The sequence below is a fragment of the Takifugu rubripes genome, chromosome 19, assembly GCF_901000725.2.
Source record: "Takifugu rubripes chromosome 19, fTakRub1.2, whole genome shotgun sequence".
NCBI classification, from domain to species: domain Eukaryota; kingdom Metazoa; phylum Chordata; class Actinopteri; order Tetraodontiformes; family Tetraodontidae; genus Takifugu; species Takifugu rubripes.
In genome coordinates this window covers 4804108-4824242 of record NC_042303.1, presented here as the reverse complement: position 1 = coordinate 4824242, position 20135 = coordinate 4804108, and the positions used below count along the sequence as shown (strand labels likewise).

Here is a 20135-nt window from a genome sequence, read left to right as displayed (position 1 = left end):
GAGGTCATCCACCATCAGGGAACAAGGGATGAGAAGAGCGTGGACATTGTGCCTGAACTGGCAGCTTTGCCAGGTGATATTCATGTGAGGGGTAGACTATACGAGTATGAGGAGCCAAACCATCTGGTACTATGTAGGCCAGCATGAGGGACTTGACGTTAATGTGGGCATCTAGAGGTACAGGTTAATCTGTGATAAAGTTTATAGTCAACAAGTGGAATAGAATGAAATGGGGGTTTCTTTGAAGCAGTGAGAATAATAACTTGGTGAAACCTGCTTTTTCCAGATAATATTACTGCACCCCTCCTGGGCTACCACCTTATCGTGGTGGAGGGGTTTGCGTGTCCCAATGATCCGAGGAGCTCTGTTGTCTGGGGCTTTATGCCCCTGGTAGGGCCACCCACCATGTGTAGCCCAGGGCCCCCTAATGACGAGTAACAATATTGGTTCCAAGTTTCCCTTGCCCGGACACGGGTCACTAGTCTGATCCCCGGCTGCAGAAACTAACTCTAGAGACGTGGATTGTCACCTCTCTGACGGGAAAGGAGCCTGAGCTGGTGTGCGAGGTTGAGAAGTTCCGACTAGATATAGTCAGCCTCACCTCAACGCATAGCAAGGGCTCTGGAAGCAGTCTTCTCGAGAGGGGTTGAACTCTCTACCACTCTGGAGTTGCCGATGGTGAGAGGCGACGGTTAGGGGTGGCAATTCTCGTTGCTCCCCAGCTCAGTGCCTGTATATTGCAGTTTAAATGCGTCCATATGTGCACTTGGCACCAGGATGCCTGAGGCCGCAGATCAATGATCGAATTTGTGGTCATGTCATCGGATTTGTGGCCGCATGTTCTGGACACCCGGGTGAAGAGAGGGGCGGAGCTGTCAACTAATCATCACCTGGTGGTGAGTTTGCTCTGATGGTGGGGAAGGATGCCAGACAGACCCGGCAGACCCCAACGTATTGTGAGGGTCTGCTGGGAACGCCTGGCAGAGTCTCCTTTCAGAAGGAGCTTGCACTCACACCTCTGAGAGAGAGCTTTGACCATGTCCTGGGGAAGGCGGGGGACATTGAGGCCCTGGGGGTGGATAATATCTGCCTGGAGTTCCTTAAGGCTCTGGATGTTGTAGGGCTGTCCAGGACGATGTTCCGTCCCTCCATTGTTGAGGTGGCTGACCAGTGCTGTGGCCACAAGGTGGTTGGTGCCTGTCATGGCGGCAATGCCTGAACCTGCTGGGAGGGATGGAGGGATGGAGGGATGGATGGATGGATGGATGGATGGATGGATGGATGGATGGATGGATGGATGGATTTTACTGCAATAGCTGTTTTTTGACTGGACGATGGTGAACTTGTAGTGGTGAAAATTATAATCTACACCACCTTGACCAGTTCTACGCTAGACTTTCCATCTGATATTGTCCTTGTGAAATGCTATCCCTGTTTACTGCCAGTAAAAGTTGTGTCTTAGGGAAGGGAGGTCCAGTCTGGACAAAATTGGCCTTTTTTCCTTTTCTAGCAGATAAATCTAATGTTGCAGAGGACACAGTCAGGTTGTTTGTCTCTCTGCTCTCTTTTCTCAGTCTGGCTGGAATCGATCCGCAGCTTTATCTGTTGTTCGTCAGTGGGGCAGCGTTTAATGAGGTTTACAGGAAATTTTTCAGAAGTGACACAGTCAGACACCAACAATGAAAATACAAAGTGAGATGGCCACAGATATAGAATGTTTTAAATTGCTAAAAACAAGTGCCAGTGAAGTCTAGTGACCAGATGGCTACAGGCTAACCCTGAGGTGGGATTGACCTTCTCATTAGGATGTCAAATCTAAACAGCTGAAGGCAAACAACAGCAAATCAGCTTCATCCCTCCGGTCCATCTGTTGTGATTCACTTTCGTGTCACGCTAAGCTGATATTTTTGATTGTTGATGAGCTCGAATCAAGCAATCCTCTGTGTTCATCTGTCTCACTATCTTTATGCTAATTGTCCACATGAGCGTAGTGGCACTCATCAGCCAGCCCTTACAGTGTCATCACCATCACTGATCTCAGGCCTGCTCTTCGTCCTCTCTACCTCATACAGATCAGCAACTCCATCAAGACTCCATCCACAGGAACGTCATCAATGCAACATTGTCAGAACGACTTCATAGAGAAACAATTTCATCGCAGCTGGCAGGGTCATGTCAATTTTGCAAGAGTTGAGGCATCAGGTCAACTTAAACTAGAGAAAAATATTGGAGCAACAAGAGAGCAATATTAACAGGGCAACTTCAGGGCAGATTAATCAGAGCTGCTGCAACAGCTAATAACTCACATTCCTTTCTAAAATCCTTTTTGAGTCAACAGCACTCTCTCTCTCCCTTTGTCTATCTCATAAATAGAAATCTGTGAGTTTGAATGGATTATTGAACAGGATTATTTATCCCATACATAAAAAAAACTGCTCACATATTTAACAACAAACCCTTGAGTGGTTGTCTGAGGGACGAATACGATTGACCCTGTTGGCTTTCAGAGTCCAATCCTGACGTCAACCTTTTTTTCTTTGGTCGCTGTTGTGTTGTTAAGCTTCATAGGTGTGACAGTGGTGAGGGCAGCAATAGAAGCTTCTTAGTTTTCAGGCATTCCTGTGTTTGATTTTTACATTGTTTCCCGTCTTTGACAAAAAAGTTCTATTCAGACGCAGTTGGAGCATATCACAACATCAATAGTCCATTACGGGAGAGAAGGATGCTCCCATAATGCATTGGGAAGACGAGTCCAAACACTTCCAGTGCTCAGGTTCATTGCCTCCACTTCCTGGAGATTACAGCGTTGAAGCAGTGACCTTCGGTTTAATCATCTTAGCTGCAAAAATAAATCTTCTGCAATGGAAAAACAACAAGCCCCCATCCAGAGTAAAGACCCACCTCCCCCCGTACGTCTATTCAAAAACAAATGCTGGCTGAGCCGAAGGTCCTGGGAATCCTGCTCTCCCCCTCAACAGATCCTGCAGCCTTTTTTAACCAAAACATAACTTCTGTATTTTTAGTAGCTGCAGGAGAACGAGTCAACAAGGACCCTTTTTTCTACTGCTTGAACAACAGTTCACTCTCTTCTTCTTCTTCGTCTTCTGATGTTTCCAGAACACTCTGGAGACCTACCCCTGCGGCTCTGACCACACCCCCAGCCCCATGGCCAGCAGGGTGCCTGTGGAAGCAGAAACTATCCTGAATAGCCCTTCGGCCCGCCTCACTGCTGTGGCCGTCAGCGTGAGGGCGGCTCATACCATCGCCTTCCTGGGAGATTCCAGGGGGAACTTACACAAGGTAAATATCATACACAGGTGTATGTTCCTGCTGTTTCTATGCCTGGACACAGCAGCTAGAGGGCTTACTTCCACTCTCTCAATTTGCTCTGCTGATCAGTTACACACACACACCCACACACACCCTTGTACTCCTGTGCTTGTGAGGACTTTCATAGACATGATACATTCCCCAGCTCCGAACCCTAAATCCCTGACCCTAACCCTTACCTTAACCTTAAAGCCAGGTCTCATCCTTCAAACAATTTGTGAGGACTAGCCAAAATGTCCTCCTTTACCAAAACTGTGCTCACTTTGCTTGTAGAATGTGAGTGTTGTGTCCTTACACGTAGGTGTGCCGCTAATCGATTGGCGGAGCGTTTACCGTAGTGCACCCACCAAAGGCGCACAGCAGATTTTGGAACTCAGTCCACACACAAGGTGCACCATATTATAAGGCGCACCGTCGATTTTTGAGAAAATCTCAGTGTTTTAGGTGCGCCTTATAGTCGTGAAAATACGGTAGTTTTCTTTGTCAACTGGAATGTTTTTTTTCTCTTTTGAAGGTGTTTCGCCTTCTATCCAGAAGGCTTCTTCAGTTATATTGTACTGCGGTTCTACTGAAGCTTAACAGTACATTTAGATTAATGTTCCTGCATTACTCTAACAGGAATTGACATTCTTTCCTGTCCTGTTGTGATTGAGCCACTGAACATCCTGTCCACAGAGATGGGTCTTGTCTCAGAGACTTTAGCTCCGCCACCTTTAATGGGAGCTCATAGGTGAAGTCTGTCCTGCTGTGGGAACCCCACCCATGGTTGATTGTTGATCTACAGCTTGTGTAGCCATACCATGCACCTTTTCATGGTTCATGGCAGCCAATGGACAAGATCAGCAGATCCACCATCTGCTCAGCTTCTGTGGAGAAGAAGAGATTCATCAGTAGATTTTAGCTTCTGTGCTGATCTGAGTTATTGATGCTGATATTAGCAGCCTGGATGCTCTGAGTGGCCTTATTAGCACCATTGCTAATGAAGCTAGGTAGGGCCACTCAGCAATGGCTAAACCTCTTGAGCGTCTCTAGCAGTCTCTGTTAGAAAATCCTGCATCGACGTGCTAATTTCAGTGTGACCGCAGTGTTATAGAGTTTTGCTACAGTGGTGCTGTAGTTGTCCTGTAGTTTTTGTAGTAAAAACACTGCAATATTAGTGTTGTTTGACTGTCATTCTCTCATGGTTGTACTTGTCTTGTATGTGAAGTTGTATTTTGAGCCAGTGGGTTGATAAGATCAGCCAACAGTGTAATCTGCAGGATCCCGGCGGCACTCAGCTGCCATCAGCCGCTCCACAGTTGCTTCTTTGTGTCATGTTTTTCTTCTGTGGGGTTTCATGGTTGAGGCTCCTCCAGAACTGGCACAATGGGTTCCAATAACATAGTTTGATGGTGACATCATGCGACAGTATTGTAGCTTTGACGTCCTGACAAGAGCCTCTGGGGACATGCACACACACACGTCTTTCATTGGTGTCCACAGCATCAGGGTGGAAGGGAGTGGTGGTGGGGGTGGGGGTCTTGTTCCTGAAGACATGTGGCGTGATGTCATGTTTTTATGTCCTGATCAGATGCTGAAGAACTGTACAACAAAGTTTACTGGGCCATGTTAGCGACTGTTTCTGTAGCATCACTAGTTGGGGCTTATCGTATATCCAGGTGTTTCTGGGACCAAATGGTGAAGTGGAGGAGTACTCTGTCATCTCCGTTCAGAAGAATGCAGCCATCAGTTCAGATCTGATCCTGGACCAGAATGAGGAACACCTGTTCATCATGACTCCCAACATGGTACATTAATGTTTCTGTCCCCATTCTCCCAGTCCAATTATTCTAAAGCTCGTCTTTTAAATATTGTTCTTTTGGGAAATATGGCCTCCTTGTCATAGCTGCTCTGGAGGAGATGAGCATTAATGTTTAATTTGTCCTGTTCTAGCTTCAGAAAAGACCTGTGGCTGAGTGTCAGCAGCACCCGGACTGTCAGTCCTGTCTACTCGCCCACGACCCCTACTGTGGCTGGTGTGTCCTGGATGGAAGGTCAGTCATAGCCCCCACCCCACCCCTACCCCCACCACCGGATGAAGGGCTTCATCTTCATTTCTGTTCCAAAGTCAATTCCTCTGAAATTAAGATTAGTTTCCTAGTGATAAAAATGTTCCCTATTGATGAAGTTGAGTTTCCTATTGATGAAGATAAGATTCCTAGTGATGAGGATGAAGTGTCAGACATTGAAGATGAGGTTCCTAGGGATGTGGATGAGGTTCTTGGTGATAAAAATGAGTTTCCAAGTGATAAAGATGAGGTTCAGACTGTGCTGAAGATGTTTCCTAGTGATGAAGATGAGTTTCCTTTTGATGAAGCTGAGGTTCCTCGTGATGAGGACTAGGTTCCTGGTGATAAAGATGAGGTTCTCAGTGATAAAGATGAGTTTCCTAGTGATGAAAAGGAGGTTCAGACTGTGATGAAGATAAGGCTACTGGTGATGAGGATGAGGTGCCTAGTCATGAAGACGAGGTTCCTGTTTATGATGAGTTTCCTATTGATAAAGATAAGGTTTCTAGTGTTGATGATGAAGTTCAGATTAATGAGGATGAGTTTCCTCGTGATGAGGATGAGGTTCCTGGTGATGAAGATGAGGTTCCTAGTGATGATGATGAGGTTCCTTTTCATGAAGATGAGGTTCAGACTGTGATTAAGATGAGGTTCCTGGTGATGAAGATGAGATTCCTAGTAATGATAAGGTTCCTCATGATGAAGATGAGGTTCCTAGTGATAAGGATGAAGTTCAGACAGTGATGATGAGGTTCCTAATGATGAAGGTGAGGGTTCTAGTGATAAATATGAGGTTCCTCATCATGAAGATGAGGTTCAGACAGTGATGAAGATGAGTTTCCTGGTGATGATGAGTTTCCTAGTGATAAAGATGAAGTTCCTAGTGATGAGGTTCCTGGTGATAAAAATTAGGTTCCTAGTAATTAAGCTGAGGTTTAGACAACTCTGAAGATGAGGTTCCTGGTGATAAAGATGATGTTCCTAGCGACAAAGATGAGTTTCCTAATGATGAAGGTAAGTGTTCTAGTGACAAAGATGAAGTACAGACAGTGATGAAGATGAGGTGCCTGGTAATGAAGATGAGGTTCTCCCTGCAGGTGTGTGTTGCAGTCACAATGTTCCCGTGGCCAGCGTCCTGGAGAGTGGCTCTGGAGCTTTGACATGGATCAGCAGTGCCTCCAGGTCCAGGAGCTGAACCCCTCAAACCTCAGCAGGGAGGAGAGTCAAACTGTGAGTTTGACCTACAGTAAATGATCATTAGCGATTGTCCATGTTGAGACACTAACCTGATCTGGATTAACCTGTTCTCTCAGGTATCTCTGGCTGTGCCTGGGCTCCCCCTGTTGGACGAGGGGGAATCGTACTCATGCATCTTCGAGGATGTCCACAGTCCTGCTGTGGTCAGTAGGGACAGAGTCTCCTGCCAGTCTCCCAATCCTGGCTCATTACCTGTAGTGCCTCTAGGCCAGGGTGAGCAACTGCTGGACAGTTTGTCCGTATCGCACCATGACATTTCCTGAGGTCTTCTGGGGGATCTGAATTTTGATTTGACTCGAGATTAAACCGTTTTTTGTTTTTTTTTGAACGTCAGAGTTGCATTTGAAACACAAACGCTGTCATGCGTCAGAAGCTTCACAGCATATCCTGAACGTTGAGCCGTAAACGTTCTGCTCTAAACTTCACCTTTCGAGAACCACGTCTCTTAGCTGATTAGCCTAGCGTGGGTCTGTTATAGAGAAGAAGGAACGATTGAGCTCCTCTGACTTTCAGTGGAAACACCATCTCCATCTCATCTTCCTCAGACTATATCACAGTCAGCCTGTCCCTGCGTTTTGGCAGCGTCACCATCACTGTGAGGGACTTCACCTTCTACGACTGCACCGCTGTGAAACAGCTGTCTGGCCGTACACCGTGAGTGATCCACCATTTACCACCCTGACAAAAAATCAGCAGGTCATTTTGTGCCGCTGATGTCTGCCTGTCTGTAAACTCTGCTTCCCGTTCACAGTTGCCGTGGGTGTGTTCGGAGCCGGTGGGGCTGTAACTGGTGCGTCCAACAACATGTGTGTACCCACAAACCAACCTGTGAGGACGGCACGATCATCTACAACCAACATGTAAGTAGATGAAATGGAGGTCTTTCATTATCTGCAGGGCACATGTTTCCCACCATATTTCGGTTATTAGTTTATTTCCCAACTGCCTCCATCACCCTTCCCTCCCTAGTTTAAACTTCCCACCTCAGCTCCTCACACAACCAAGCCTGTCAGTCCAAATCCTGTTACCATGGCAACAGTTGCGCTAACAACCACCACAACAAGGAGTGTGATGATGATTGCCGTACCCACCAGTGTGATGACCACTGAGACAATAAACACACCCACTCTGTGGACATCCAGCCTTCACCTGCCCACTACTTCCAGCGCCCAGTCAACCACCGGATCTCCATTCCTAGAGGTCACCACTTCCCCCCTGCCCTCGGTCGGGACTGGCAAAATGTCTGTAGTCACAAGAGGTATTGAGGCTTCACCTGCTGTCACCTCATCTGCCACAGAAGCAGCCCCTAACACTGTGGTTCTCAGTGAAGCTCTGGACCCCGTGATGCCTCTGGTCACCCCCCCTCCTGATCCTGACTCCTCCACCCTTAATGTGGTGACAGCATGGTCCCCCACTACCCCTCACGAAGCCAAAGGAGCATTAAGCACAGTGGAGACCCAGACCTCACCATCACAGGTCGTGCCCCTGCACACACCCTTCCCTGTGGGTGAACCTCCTGAATCTGATCCTTTACTCAACCTGACCAAGCCTCCCAGTCTAGGACCAAGCCAAGAGTCTCAGCCTGAGACAGGAAGACCCTACCATGAGGTGCACCTCTGGACTACAGAAGACATGGATGTTCCCACTGAGAGTGCACTCCAGCCTGGAAATGACTCGTCCACTTTTTCAGCTGCCACTGTACTCTCGGGTGACGGTGAGATTGACCACACCCCTCAGTCTTACCCTCACATGCTGGATCCTGACTTAGACCTGGACTCCCAGTATATTCCAGCTAATGGCTTCCTCCCGGTGAGTTCAGCCTCCATCTGCTGTTCCTTATGCACCAGGTCTTCATCTCTCTCACACTTCACCTTTTGCCCCCCCCCCTCCTTTAAGATCACGTCTGTCTTCCATAACTTTTCTGTTTCCTCCTTTCTTCCACACCAGAATTAAACTGAATTTGATTTCTGCCTGGTTTCGTTAATCTGCTGGTGGTTTGCATTTAAAGAGTCTAAACAAAATCTATAGATACGGAGAGAAGCAGAAAAGTACTGAAAAAGGCGGTCATGACATCAGACACCTATTGTGGGTGTCAAAGTTTATGTAGACTTGGAGGATATGCTCATGGTGTGCGTGTGTGTGGACAGGGTGACGAGGGTTCATATGTTAGCTGGGGATCTTCAGCATGTCCTTGTCTGGAGAAGGTTCAGGGTTCATCGCTGCTTCCTGTGGGAGTGGAAAGAAAGATCACCTTACTGGCCCAAAACCTACACCTGTATCAGGTACAACACACAGGTGCAAATATTCTCATATAACACACACACCTTTACTAACATATGGTATGTGTCCACAGGATGTGGAGCTGGATTATGAGTGTGTTCTGGTCATTGAGGGACATACAGTGGTGGTTGATGCCTTCGTAGAGAGTGATGACATGAATCCATCCAGTTTTGATATCACCTGCCAACTGCACAAGGTGTGATCCCTCTGCATTACTATTCACCACAGACAGACAGGGGTGTTGCCCACAGACAGACAGGGGTGTTGCCCACAGACAGACAGGAGTGTTGCCCGCAGACTGTATAAAGTCCTGTTGTTTGTAACAATGAGTTAATGTGTTACTTTATTTTGGTCCGAATAGTTTTAACTTTGCTGTTTTGATGGGGGTTCAGTACCAGTATTCTAGTGTGGGGAATCAGTACAACGCCATGGTGTACGTCAAGAGGAGAAACACCTTCCACCTAGACAGTTCTCCTGATCTGTTTGGTGAGTTCAAAACTTGTCAGTCTTCACAATGTTCTTTAAGGGTGAAGCTTGTCCCCACCGTCCTGATGGTCCGTTCTCTGTCCTGATGTCCTACCATTTGTCTGACTCTGTCTTTGTGTCTTTCAGTTACTCTGTATAACTGCTCTGTCGGTCGCTCTGACTGCAGCCGATGCCATACGGCTGACCAAAAATACGGCTGTGTATGGTGTGGTGGTGCTCAGGCCAGCTGCTTGTACTCACAGTCCTGCAGTGAGCCAGTCCAGCACACCTGCCCTGCCCCTGTCATCCACAGCGTGAGTGGAGATTGATGTTCAGGCTTGTTATTGAATAAATCAAAATCCTTTTTGCTTTTAAACCTCAATTTGCACACAATTAGAAAGTTTTCAGCACTTCTTGTTCCCCTCAGATTGAACCACTTTCTGGCCTGTTGGAAGGTGGAACCATGGTGACCATATCAGGCTCCAATCTGGGCCAGAAGGTTGAAGACATCCTCCACTCTGTGTCAGTGGCTGGGGTTCCATGCTCAGTGATTTCCAGCCTCTACGAGATTTCCTCCAGGTACAAACAGAGCACCTGTGCAGGTGTCCTAGCTGAGGTCACTGAGCTCAACAGATGTTCAACACTGCCATTTGTGCTTCAGGATTGTGTGCAGAACCACAGCCAGTGGTGGGAAGAATTCAGGACAGGTGTCTGTTAAAGTGAGTGGAGGAGAATTGGGCCTGTCCACTGAGATGTTCACCTTCCAGGTTTGTTTATGTATTTTAGACTGTAGAATTATAATTTCCCTGGTGATAGACATTGTAAATTAGGTCATTAATGTTTCAATCCTCATCTTTTGTCTTTTGTAAAGTGGAATCAAAATCTATCAAATACGTAGCAACGAAACTAGGAAAAAACATTTATACGCTGACCATCTGCCTGGTTGGTTCTACCTTTCCACTCCCTCACAGGATCCGTTTGTGATGTCTGTCTCACCTCATCGTGGACCTAAAGCTGGAGGGACGATTCTAACCATCATTGGGCGAAATCTGCTCACAGGAAGGCCATCTGACCTGACCGTCACTGTGGGCAGAGTGTCCTGTCACATGTAAGACCGGTCTGTTAAACTAGTTCATGTCGTGCATTCAAGTCTGGCATCACATTTTGACCATTACCTTCTCCTGACTCTGCCCCACCCCCAGAATGGAGCCGTATAGCTCCAGCAGTCTTCAGTGTGTTACAGGCAGCAGTAACCTCACAGGTCAATACAGAGTCACGCTTCATTACAGCAGTGGTCTGCGTCACCTACACTCATCTACCTATAGATACACTCACAACCCCAACATCACCTTGGCCATGCCCACCAAGAGCTTTCTACGGTGAGCCATGTGACCACCTTCACATAATAAACTATTGAAGTTTAAAAAGAAAGAAAAGCAGATCCAGCATTTGTCCGATATGTGATTGTCGTAGTGAAGTCTTTTAAATTTTAAAATTTTCGCTGGGATTTTTACATGAATTGGAGTTTTTTTTTTTTTTTTTACAACACTGCACCTCCTCTTCTCCTAAGTGAAGCATTTGTGTGTGTCAGTGGTGGGAGGCTCATCTATGTGTCTGGACACAACCTGGATGTGGTTCAAGAGCCTCGTATGGTGGTGACCAGCTCCTCCTCCCAGCTGATGCAGCAGAGGGGGAAGAGGATGCTTCCAGACCATCCAGAGTGTCCTGAAAACCTGCAGTGCTTTGTTCGAGAGGTTTGTGTGTGTGTGTGTGTGTGTTTGTATTAGGGATATGTATCCTCATCACTGAGGGCAATTCGTTATGCATATGTTGCTGTATGATACAGTAATGATGCACTGGTCTGTGGGCTGGTCTGTGTTTTTACAGGTGTTTGTGTGAGTGGAGGGGTGTGTGTGTGTGTAGGGGTGGTCTGTGCGTGTGGGTCATCTGGCTGAGTGGGTGTGTGTATGTGGGTGTGGAGTCTGTCTGTGTGAGTCATCTGGTTGGGTCTCTGTGTGTGTGTGTGGTGGAGGGGGGGGGCTGTGGGTGTGGATTTGTGTGTGGGTCTGCGGGTGGGTGTTATTGCTTGTGCGTGAGCGACAGAGAGAGCTTGTGTCAATGTGTCTGGACCCTCTTTGTGCTTCTGGCATCACCTTGTCAATATTGAACATTTATGTGAAAATAGAAAGCAGGAAGCTCCACCAAGGTTTGTACCTGTGTTGCTGTTGGTTTGTCAGTTCTCAGAGCGATGTGACGTGAACTCCTCCTCTCTGATGCTCTGTCGCTCCCCCTCGGTGGACTCCTCTGTCATGGGGTCAAAGATGACCGTTGAGTTTCTTCTGGACAACCTTCGTTTCAACTTGAGCAGTCTGACTCCTCAAGGCTTCACTTATGAGCCCAACCCAGATCTGAGACCTCTGAACCAACAGGACCCTATGAAGGCTTACCGCTACAACCCTGGTAGCTTCATCCAACTGGAGGTCAGTAGACGCCATGATTACAGTCATCATCACTTTCACTTAGTGTCCAATAACAGCTCGATGCTAACAGCAGTGTCACATGCTAGCACTTATAACATGAACATCATGATAGCAACAGTCATGCTAATGTGGTTACTAGCTATTGTTGACTCTATAAATGCACAGGTCATACTGGGACTGAGATGATACAGTTCAGATGAAGTGGTTATATGATGATAATAAGTTAAAATGTTTTTCGTTGTGCTGTCAGGGTGAAAACCTGGACTTGGCCATCACCAAGGATGAGGTGGTGGTCTTGATTGGGCAGGGGGTGTGTGCTGTTAAGACCCTGACCAGAAACCATTTATATTGTGAGCCACCACCAAAGCAGCCTCCTCCAATATCGAATGGAAGAAAGCGCGAGGGTTTTGACAGCCTGCCTGAATTCACGGTGAGCACTTCCTCCCTGAGAGTTTTGACCGTAACAAGGTGCTTAATAAGGTCTGCTAACCAGCAGGCTGTCTTCCAGGTCCAGATGGGCAACCTAAACTTCTCCTTGGGTAAAGTGCAGTACGACACCATAGGCCTGTCCACATTCCCCCTCGAGGCTCAGATTGGCGTTGGTGTTGGAGCATCTATAGTCGCTCTCATTGTCCTCATCATTGTGCTCATATACAGGTCAGCAGGTGTGTGTGTGTGTGTGTGTGTGCGTGCGCGTGTGTGTGCGTGCGCGTGTGTGTGCGTGCGCGTGTGTGTGCGTGTGTGTGCGCGCGCACGAGAGAGAGAGAGCAAGTACTCAGATGGTTGAGTACAAGAAGAGCCTACTCTACTTCCTCAGGAGGCTCAGGTCCATTGATGTGTGCACCAGATGCAATTCTCTATGTGTCTGTTGTGGCGAGTGCCATCTTCTTGGCTCTGATGTGCTAGGGCTCAACTATGGAGGTGATGGACTGATGAAATTGCTCAGAAAAAAGCTGGCTCTGTGTTAACTTTCAGCTGATCACCTTGGAGGAGGTGGAGAAGCTTCAGCAGCAGACTGACGCTCCCAGTAACATTACAGGGTTCATGTATTTTTGTATTGGGAGTTTGTATTTTGTATACTATCTTTTCCCCTATTTTATGTAGACAGGCTGCTGGAACAAGTACATGTCCCTCTGGGTCTGTCTGTCTGTCTGCATTCTGCTCAACATTACAGACTTTTCAAATCATGTAATCACCTTCATCATCCCCTGACTTCCTCCCCGTGTTGCCTCTCAACAGGAGGAAGAGTAAACAGGCAATGAAAGACTACAAGAAGGTCCAGATCCAACTGGAGAACCTGGAGACCAGTGTCAGAGATCGCTGCAAGAAAGAGTTTACAGGTTAAAGAGAAATGGCGTGTGGGGCTGATCAGTATCACGTACCAGAAACTATCATGGTATTTCCATATATGATGGTTTCATGTTATAATCTGATTTACACATTAAGCAAGATAAATGTGAAATAAGAGAAATGGTGTTCAGAAAGTGGCACTTTCCACTACAGGCTACCTCAACGGGGTCAGGGTCATTGGTTTTTTTATGGGGTACTAACCCGTGCATCTCAAATCCTTCCTCGAGTTGACATACTGATAAGAATATCATCCACAGCAGGAACAACACTAATGCTAATGCTAATACTAATACTAATAACTGTAGGGTCAAACCAAGTCCAAAGTACAATTTAGCTGACTTGTGGTAACATGACCTAATTCTTGCTTCATGCCTCTTGTTTCTATCATTTCCCATTTATCGTGTTTAATGTGAAAATCCTGTTAAAGGAGAGGAGGGCAGAATGGTTGAAAGGAGCAGATGGAGCTAGTGTTCACCATGGCTGCTGTCTGAACTCTGTGACCTTTGAAACCTCATCTTCAGACCTGATGACGGAGATGATGGACATGTCCAGCGACCTGGTTGGTTCAGGAATCCCCTTTCTGGACTACCGAATGTACGCCGAGCGCATTTTCTTCCCCGGCCACCGAGAGTCTCCGTTAAGGCGGGACCTAGACGTCCAGGAGTGTCGGAGACAAACAGTGGAGCAAGGCCTGGTTCAGCTGTCAAACCTGCTCAACAGCAAACTCTTCCTTACCAAGGTACTCATCATTGTCATGGTGTCTGGGGAAAACAGATGGTCAGATAATGGTGTTCTCATTACTTAGTTCATCCACACTCTGGAGAGCCAGCGTACTTTCTCCCCCAGAGACAGAGCCTATGTGGCATCTCTGCTGACGGTGGCGCTGCACGGCAAGCTGGAATATTTCACCGACATCCTCAAGACGCTCCTCAACGATCTAGTGGAGCAGTATGTTGCTAAGAACCCAAAACTGATGTTGCGGCGGTAAGCTGAGTGAGGTCGAGTGGATGTTTCCGGAACAGTAAAGATGTCTGCACTATAATGGAATTGGTTCTTTCTCTACAGGACTGAGACTGTGGTGGAGAAGCTCTTGACCAACTGGATGTCCATCTGCCTCTATGCTTTCCTCAGGGTCAGTCAACGCATCACGTTCTCCACCTTCTTGTTCACAGTTTGACCATGACAGTTTTCAGCTTCAGTATTTATTTTCAATGGTTTTGATCTCTTCTCACCTCCAAAATGTTCACTTCATGAATTTGATAGCAGCGGACAGGCAATCCTCACATGTCGTATCTGAGTCTGGATCAGTTTAAAGTTGCTCCTCAGTGTGCTGGCTCCTAGCAATAACTGATGGATTTTTTGCAGGACTCTGCAGGTGAGTCTCTCTACATGCTGTTCAGGGCCATCAAGCACCAGGTGGATAAAGGCCCTGTGGATGCTGTGACCGGCAAGGCCAAGTACACCCTGAATGACAACCGGCTGTTGCGAGAAGATGTGGAGTACAGAACTTTGGTGATAGAACGATTCCTTAGGTTTGATTCTACAGTTTCAGAGCTCTTTTTCAATTAAACCTCTTTCCATGGGTTCTCCAGACGCTGAATGTGTTGGTGCAGGGTGCAGGGGTCAGTGAATACCAGCCCTTACCCACCAAGGTTCTGGATTGTGATACCATCACACAGGTGAAGGAGAAGCTTCTGGACCAGGTCTACAAGGGAACATCCTTCTCCCACAGGCCCCACAGTGACTCGCTCGACCTGGGTGAGAACTTTCAACCTCCAGCATGCTTTCTGTGTACTGCTTAAGATTTTCTGCCCCTAAAGACAGAGAAACAGAGGTATAGTTACAGAACAAAAACTGGCCGAATAATCATCCCTGAGAGACCAATTTTGTCTGGGTTTGATCCAGAGTGGCGATCTGGTGTTGCTGGTCATCTCATCCTGTCTGACGAGGATTTGACATCAGTGGTTCAGGGCAGCTGGAAGAGGCTCAACACCCTGCAGCATTACAAGGTCCGTAGACCTGAGCCACATTATGGGCTACCCACTGTTTCTCTCATGCTGTGTTTTGTGTCAGCAGGTACCAGAAGGAGCAACAGTTGCACTAGTTGCTCGTCACACCAAACACATTCACGACAACCATGACTACATGGCAGGAGAGAGTGAGTACAGAACACCCCCTACACACACACACACACACACACACACACACACACACACACACACACACACACACACACACACACACACACACACTCCCTCTCTCTCGCACTATCTCTCTTTGCTTCTCATTGATGATTCGAGATTCCCTTTATTCATCCCTGAAGGGAAATTGAATTGATGAAGGGCTCTTTCTACCTTCACACAACCATTTGCCATGCCATTTTTTTGGAGGTCACTTGAGGTCATCATATAATTTCTCAGTGACCTCCGAACGGTCATCCTGGTCCTTGAACGGTCATTTTTGGCCTCTGCCAGACTGTAACTTTGCTGTGCACTGTTATCTGAAATGTCTACTGCTTGACCTTGTTCTTCTGAGCCTATTGGAAAGTTCAAGGATGGAAGCCCCTCTGATGCTCACTACCTCTGCCAGAAAAGCCAAAAGTAAACCCTTCTTCCTCATACTCCTTTTTTTCTAACATGGTCAATTTGATCTACTACTAGCACCATTTATCACCACCCAGTTGCTTTAGTAAGACCATTGTTATTATGACAGCGATGTTTTTTAAACTTTTCCTGGTTAAATAAGATGTGGTTAAGGTTGTCACCTCATCAGAAACTAGTTAAAAGCTGGTGTTGGAATTTAATTGGAATGAATGACGGTCATAGTTGTAGAGATGCTAATTTGTGGCCTCCTAAAGGTGCAGTATTTAACTTTCTGGCCAATCTGGTCCTGCTTTCACATTTAAAACACTCAACACAGTGTGGTTGCCAGATCCAGCTAGAACATCTACATTTAACCAAAACATTGGTAGCTGCAGCTGAGCAGTAACTGGCAACCTCGATGCCAAAAGGACATTTTATCATTTGTTACATACAATTCCTTTTATTTATTTTTTTCTAGCGCTGTATACGTGTGCATGTATGTATAAGATGCTGTTTTCTTGAGATGCAGAGTTGGATGTGTCACAATTACATCTTGGTCCATGATTGATGTAAAGTCCTGACCTCTGGGAAAGTCTCTCTGGAGTGAATCCCTGTAAATGCTGGTCTATGCAGAGACTCCCATGCTGGAGGACGCAGATGAGGGTGGGGTGAGACCGTGGCATCTTGTTAAAGCTAGCGAGGAGCCAGAGCTGCCAAAACACCGAAGAGGAAGCCTGAGGGAGCGTGAGAGGGCCAAGGCAATCCCTGAGATCTACCTTACCCGCCTGCTGTCCATGAAGGTACACACACCTACAGAAGAGAGGTCTGTTCACCTCAGGACCACCTCTGACCTTCTGATGAACTGGTCAATCCTGAAATGAAAAACCTGGTAGAATACATTTGTGGATTAAAACTGACAAACAGGAAACAAAGACTTGATGTTTTGGCACTCGTGATGGCTCCTCTGTGTTTTCAAGGGAACACTGCAGAAGTTTGTGGATGACCTATTCACCGTGATTCTCAGCACCTGCCGTCCAGTCCCGCTGGCCGTCAAATACTTTTTTGACCTGCTGGATGAGCAGGCGGGACAACATGGTATCTCTGACTCAGACACTATACACATCTGGAAGACCAACAGGTTCGTCACCAAGCTCAAATGACGTCTTCATGGGGAGAGGTGTGTTTAAACAGCACTGTGGTCTTCTCTGTCTTCAGTCTGCCTCTGCGCTTCTGGATCAACATCATCAAAAATCCTCAGTTTATTTTTGACGTCCAGGCTTCTGACCATGTGGACGCCGTTCTCTCCGTCATTTCCCAGACTTTCATGGACTCCTGCACCATCGCTGAGCACAAGCTGGGCCGGGTGAGTCCAATCTGGATCACGTTAAACCTGAGAAAACTCTGCTGGAGACGTCGTGTGTGTCTGTTTGAGAGAACATGTCTGAATGAATGTGCAACTTTCAGGGTCAGGTAAACAGCTGTGATTGGTCAGGATCCCGCAGTTCTTGAGTTAATGGCATCTTTTGTCTGTCAGGACTCTCCCATCAACAAACTGCTGTATGCCAGAGACATCCCTCGCTACAAACAGATGGTGGAAAGGTGCGTTCACCTAAACGTAGCGACAGCAACGGTGGCTTTTTGGAAACATTTCCCACTGGTGGTCCAAAAGTGTTTGAAACGTTTGAGTTTCTCTCCCTGGGGTTTGTTTAGTGCAGCAATGAGTAAAGAAAGCAGCAGTCTGGAATGAGCTACTGTGCTTCTCTGGTCATTGCCTGAATTCTTCAGAGGGATTCAAAGTTGACTTCAGGAAGTGAGAGGGCAGCGAATCCTGCTGGTGCTGAATACATGCTGAATCCTCTGATGCTGTTTGGAGGGTGATGCTGTTACTGATGGTCCGATTCTTCCTGCAGGTACTACTCTGACATCAGACAGACGGTCTCAGCCAGCGATCAGGAGATGAACTCCGCTCTGGCCGAGTTGTCCAGGGTGAGCACCAGAGATGAATCCATAAAATATTATATAAATATAAAAATGTTGACTAACGCCACACTGATGTTTCAGAACTACTCAGGAGAGCTCAACTACCTGGTGGCGCTGCATGAGTTGTACAAGTACATCAACAAATACTACGACCAGGTGAGTTCCAGCCAGAGTGGGCAAAGACTCCGATGGTCCACTTGCCTCAGTTACTAGTGATGCATAATAACACTCGCACCACAGTACCCCAACAGTAACATGAAGAGTGGTAGTGACTTCATTATGTGAGGATTTTCTTTTTCAGTATTTGAAATTTCTTCATCTGTGCAGCGTTCTGTACACAGAACATTATGCACATTTAGATCAATGGGTTATTGGATGATAAGCATTGAAATGGTACAATGATGTATCAATATCGGCAGCTGGCATTTTCTCAACAAAGTCTATGGTTGCCAGGAAGCGTAGAATTTTTCACCACATCCTCTGAGGGTAAAACATATCTTTGGACGTTTACGTGATTCATCACATCTCTGATCCACTGGCTGAATATTGGGGGCCGAGAGTCTTTCCACTTGACTAGGTTCTGTTTTCTGCATGCAGTCATGTTTGAATAATGTTTATTCAGGAAGTATTCAATTATTACACCAAACAGTGAAATCAGTGGGCTTGGGTGGATCGTTTGACCTATTATTTTGGAGTAGGTCTCAAAGATTGATCTCCAGAATCCAAGTATCTTTGGACACAGTCGAAACATGTGCATTAGTGAGGCTGTGGTTGTCTTACACTGGTCACATGTGAGATTTAGGTCTGGTTTAATCCTGGACACTTTATCCTTAGACCAGTGAAGACGATGTCCAACTTTAAATTATATAACAGAGTGTCTGAGGCAAACTGACGATGAGGAGATCTTCTTTAGAATCTGCAGCCAAGTTGTTTCTGCTTTTGGTTCTTGTAAGTCTCTTCCCATCTCTGCCTAAGTTCTTCTAGGTTGGTCAGATTGTATTCATTAAAGATTACATACACTTTACCTATAATCTGTTTTAAGTCCGTTTTAATTTCTAGCATCGAGTCCAGCAGAGAAGTAGGACATGAAGGAGAACATATCCAGTTGGATGAGACAGAACACTGAATTTGCAAATAGCTAAAAGTTTTACCACTATTTAAATTGAACATTTGAAACTATTTGTCTAAAGAAGCAAATGTACCATCCATGTACCAGTCATTCAAGGCCCCTAACCCAGACTTTAGCCAATTATTTAATGCTTTGTCCACAACTGAGGATGCACACAAATTATTTTTTGTTATGAGAGCAGCCACTCACATCGTGAGAGCAAAACTGATTCCAGATTTTAATTGTATGGATTATGACAGGGTTCTGTGTATAGCAAGATATAGGTTGTTTAAATGTTAAGCTGGAGCACAATTAAAGCTACAAGAGATGTTTCTTTAGTGGAGCCCTCACCCCCATCTTGTTTAGTAGCAGGTTTATGCATCCAGTATAACAGTAGCCTAACATTTGCTGCCCAATAGAAGTATAAAAAATTTGGACGAGACAAGCCGCTTATTGTTTGAGGTAGCTGCAGCAAATCATTCTGTATCTGTGTTTTGTTTTTTTTAAATTCCATATAAAACTAGATATCTTACTATCCATGTTGTGGGAAAAGGATTTTGTCAAGAAGATGGATAGACATTGGAACATATAGAGAAACCTAGAAAGCACATATCTTGATAAAATGAATCAAATCAAATCAATCTTTATTTATATAGTGTCTTATACAATCAAAATTGTTTCAAGGCACTTTCCAGAATCCCAGGGCCTAACCCCAGACAAGCAACAGTGGCAAGGAAAAACTCCCCTTTAACAGGAAGAAACCTTGAGCAGGACCAGGCTCATGTAGGGGGACCCTCCTGCTGATGGCCGGCTGGGTAGAGAGAGAGGAGAAGGGGGAGGACAGGTAGAGGATAGAATAGGTAGGAGAGGAGAGGAGAGGAGGGGGGGAGAGGAGAAGAGAGGGGTAGAGGAGAGGAGAAGAGAGGAGGAGGAGGAGGAGGAGGGGAAAGAAGAGAGGAAGGGAGAGGAGAGGGAGAGGAGAAGGAGAGGAGAGGAGAGGCACAGAGCACAGAAACACACACAAAAATACGATATACAATCACTTCAGCGGGGCCGGAGGTCATTATGCAGCTCCGAAGGCAGCGATACCTGTAAATAAATAGAGGGGGGGGGGGGGGGGAGCAGAAAAACTACACAAGAATCAGCATAACTAGTCTGCTTGATGAGGAGAGGAAAGGAGAGGAGAGGAGAGGAGAGGAAACCATGACCCAGTGGGGTGACAGAGGCCTGTCAGGTGATCATGTTTCCGGACCCC

At 46.5% G+C, this 20135-nt stretch overlaps 1 protein-coding gene across 6 annotated transcripts in view; it reads left to right on the top strand.

Annotated features, from left to right (window-relative positions):
- Nucleotides 1-20135, top strand: part of plxnb1b (plexin b1b) — a 48150-nt gene that overhangs the window by 25066 nt on the left and 2949 nt on the right. For 4 of the 6 annotated variants that reach the window (XM_029825988.1, XM_029825987.1, XM_011619001.2 and 1 more), the window contains 34 exons: nt 3118-3300; nt 4989-5117; nt 5263-5363; nt 6476-6608; nt 6692-6848; nt 7181-7289; nt 7387-7495; nt 7605-8444; nt 8783-8917; nt 8989-9111; nt 9308-9401; nt 9528-9694; nt 9808-9959; nt 10042-10147; nt 10352-10488; nt 10583-10759; nt 10972-11134; nt 11618-11860; nt 12111-12290; nt 12369-12517; nt 13100-13200; nt 13732-13949; nt 14016-14194; nt 14276-14342; nt 14576-14722; nt 14803-14968; nt 15116-15219; nt 15287-15368; nt 16426-16592; nt 16770-16930; nt 17008-17155; nt 17327-17391; nt 17703-17778; nt 17854-17928. In XM_029825988.1, coding sequence (XP_029681848.1) covers nt 3166-3300; nt 4989-5117; nt 5263-5363; nt 6476-6608; nt 6692-6848; nt 7181-7289; nt 7387-7495; nt 7605-8444; nt 8783-8917; nt 8989-9111; nt 9308-9401; nt 9528-9694; nt 9808-9959; nt 10042-10147; nt 10352-10488; nt 10583-10759; nt 10972-11134; nt 11618-11860; nt 12111-12290; nt 12369-12517; nt 13100-13200; nt 13732-13949; nt 14016-14194; nt 14276-14342; nt 14576-14722; nt 14803-14968; nt 15116-15219; nt 15287-15368; nt 16426-16592; nt 16770-16930; nt 17008-17155; nt 17327-17391; nt 17703-17778; nt 17854-17928 — 5295 coding nt within the window. In that variant the 5' untranslated portion in view covers nt 3118-3165. Of the gene's footprint in view, nt 1-3117; nt 3301-4988; nt 5118-5262; nt 5364-6475; nt 6609-6691; nt 6849-7180; nt 7290-7386; nt 7496-7604; nt 8445-8782; nt 8918-8988; nt 9112-9307; nt 9402-9527; nt 9695-9807; nt 9960-10041; nt 10148-10351; nt 10489-10582; nt 10760-10971; nt 11135-11617; nt 11861-12110; nt 12291-12368; nt 12518-13099; nt 13201-13731; nt 13950-14015; nt 14195-14275; nt 14343-14575; nt 14723-14802; nt 14969-15115; nt 15220-15286; nt 15369-16425; nt 16593-16769; nt 16931-17007; nt 17156-17326; nt 17392-17502; nt 17627-17702; nt 17779-17853; nt 17929-20135 lie in introns of those variants that run through there. The other 2 variants (XR_003885837.1, XM_029825985.1) reach the window with 2 other exon arrangements.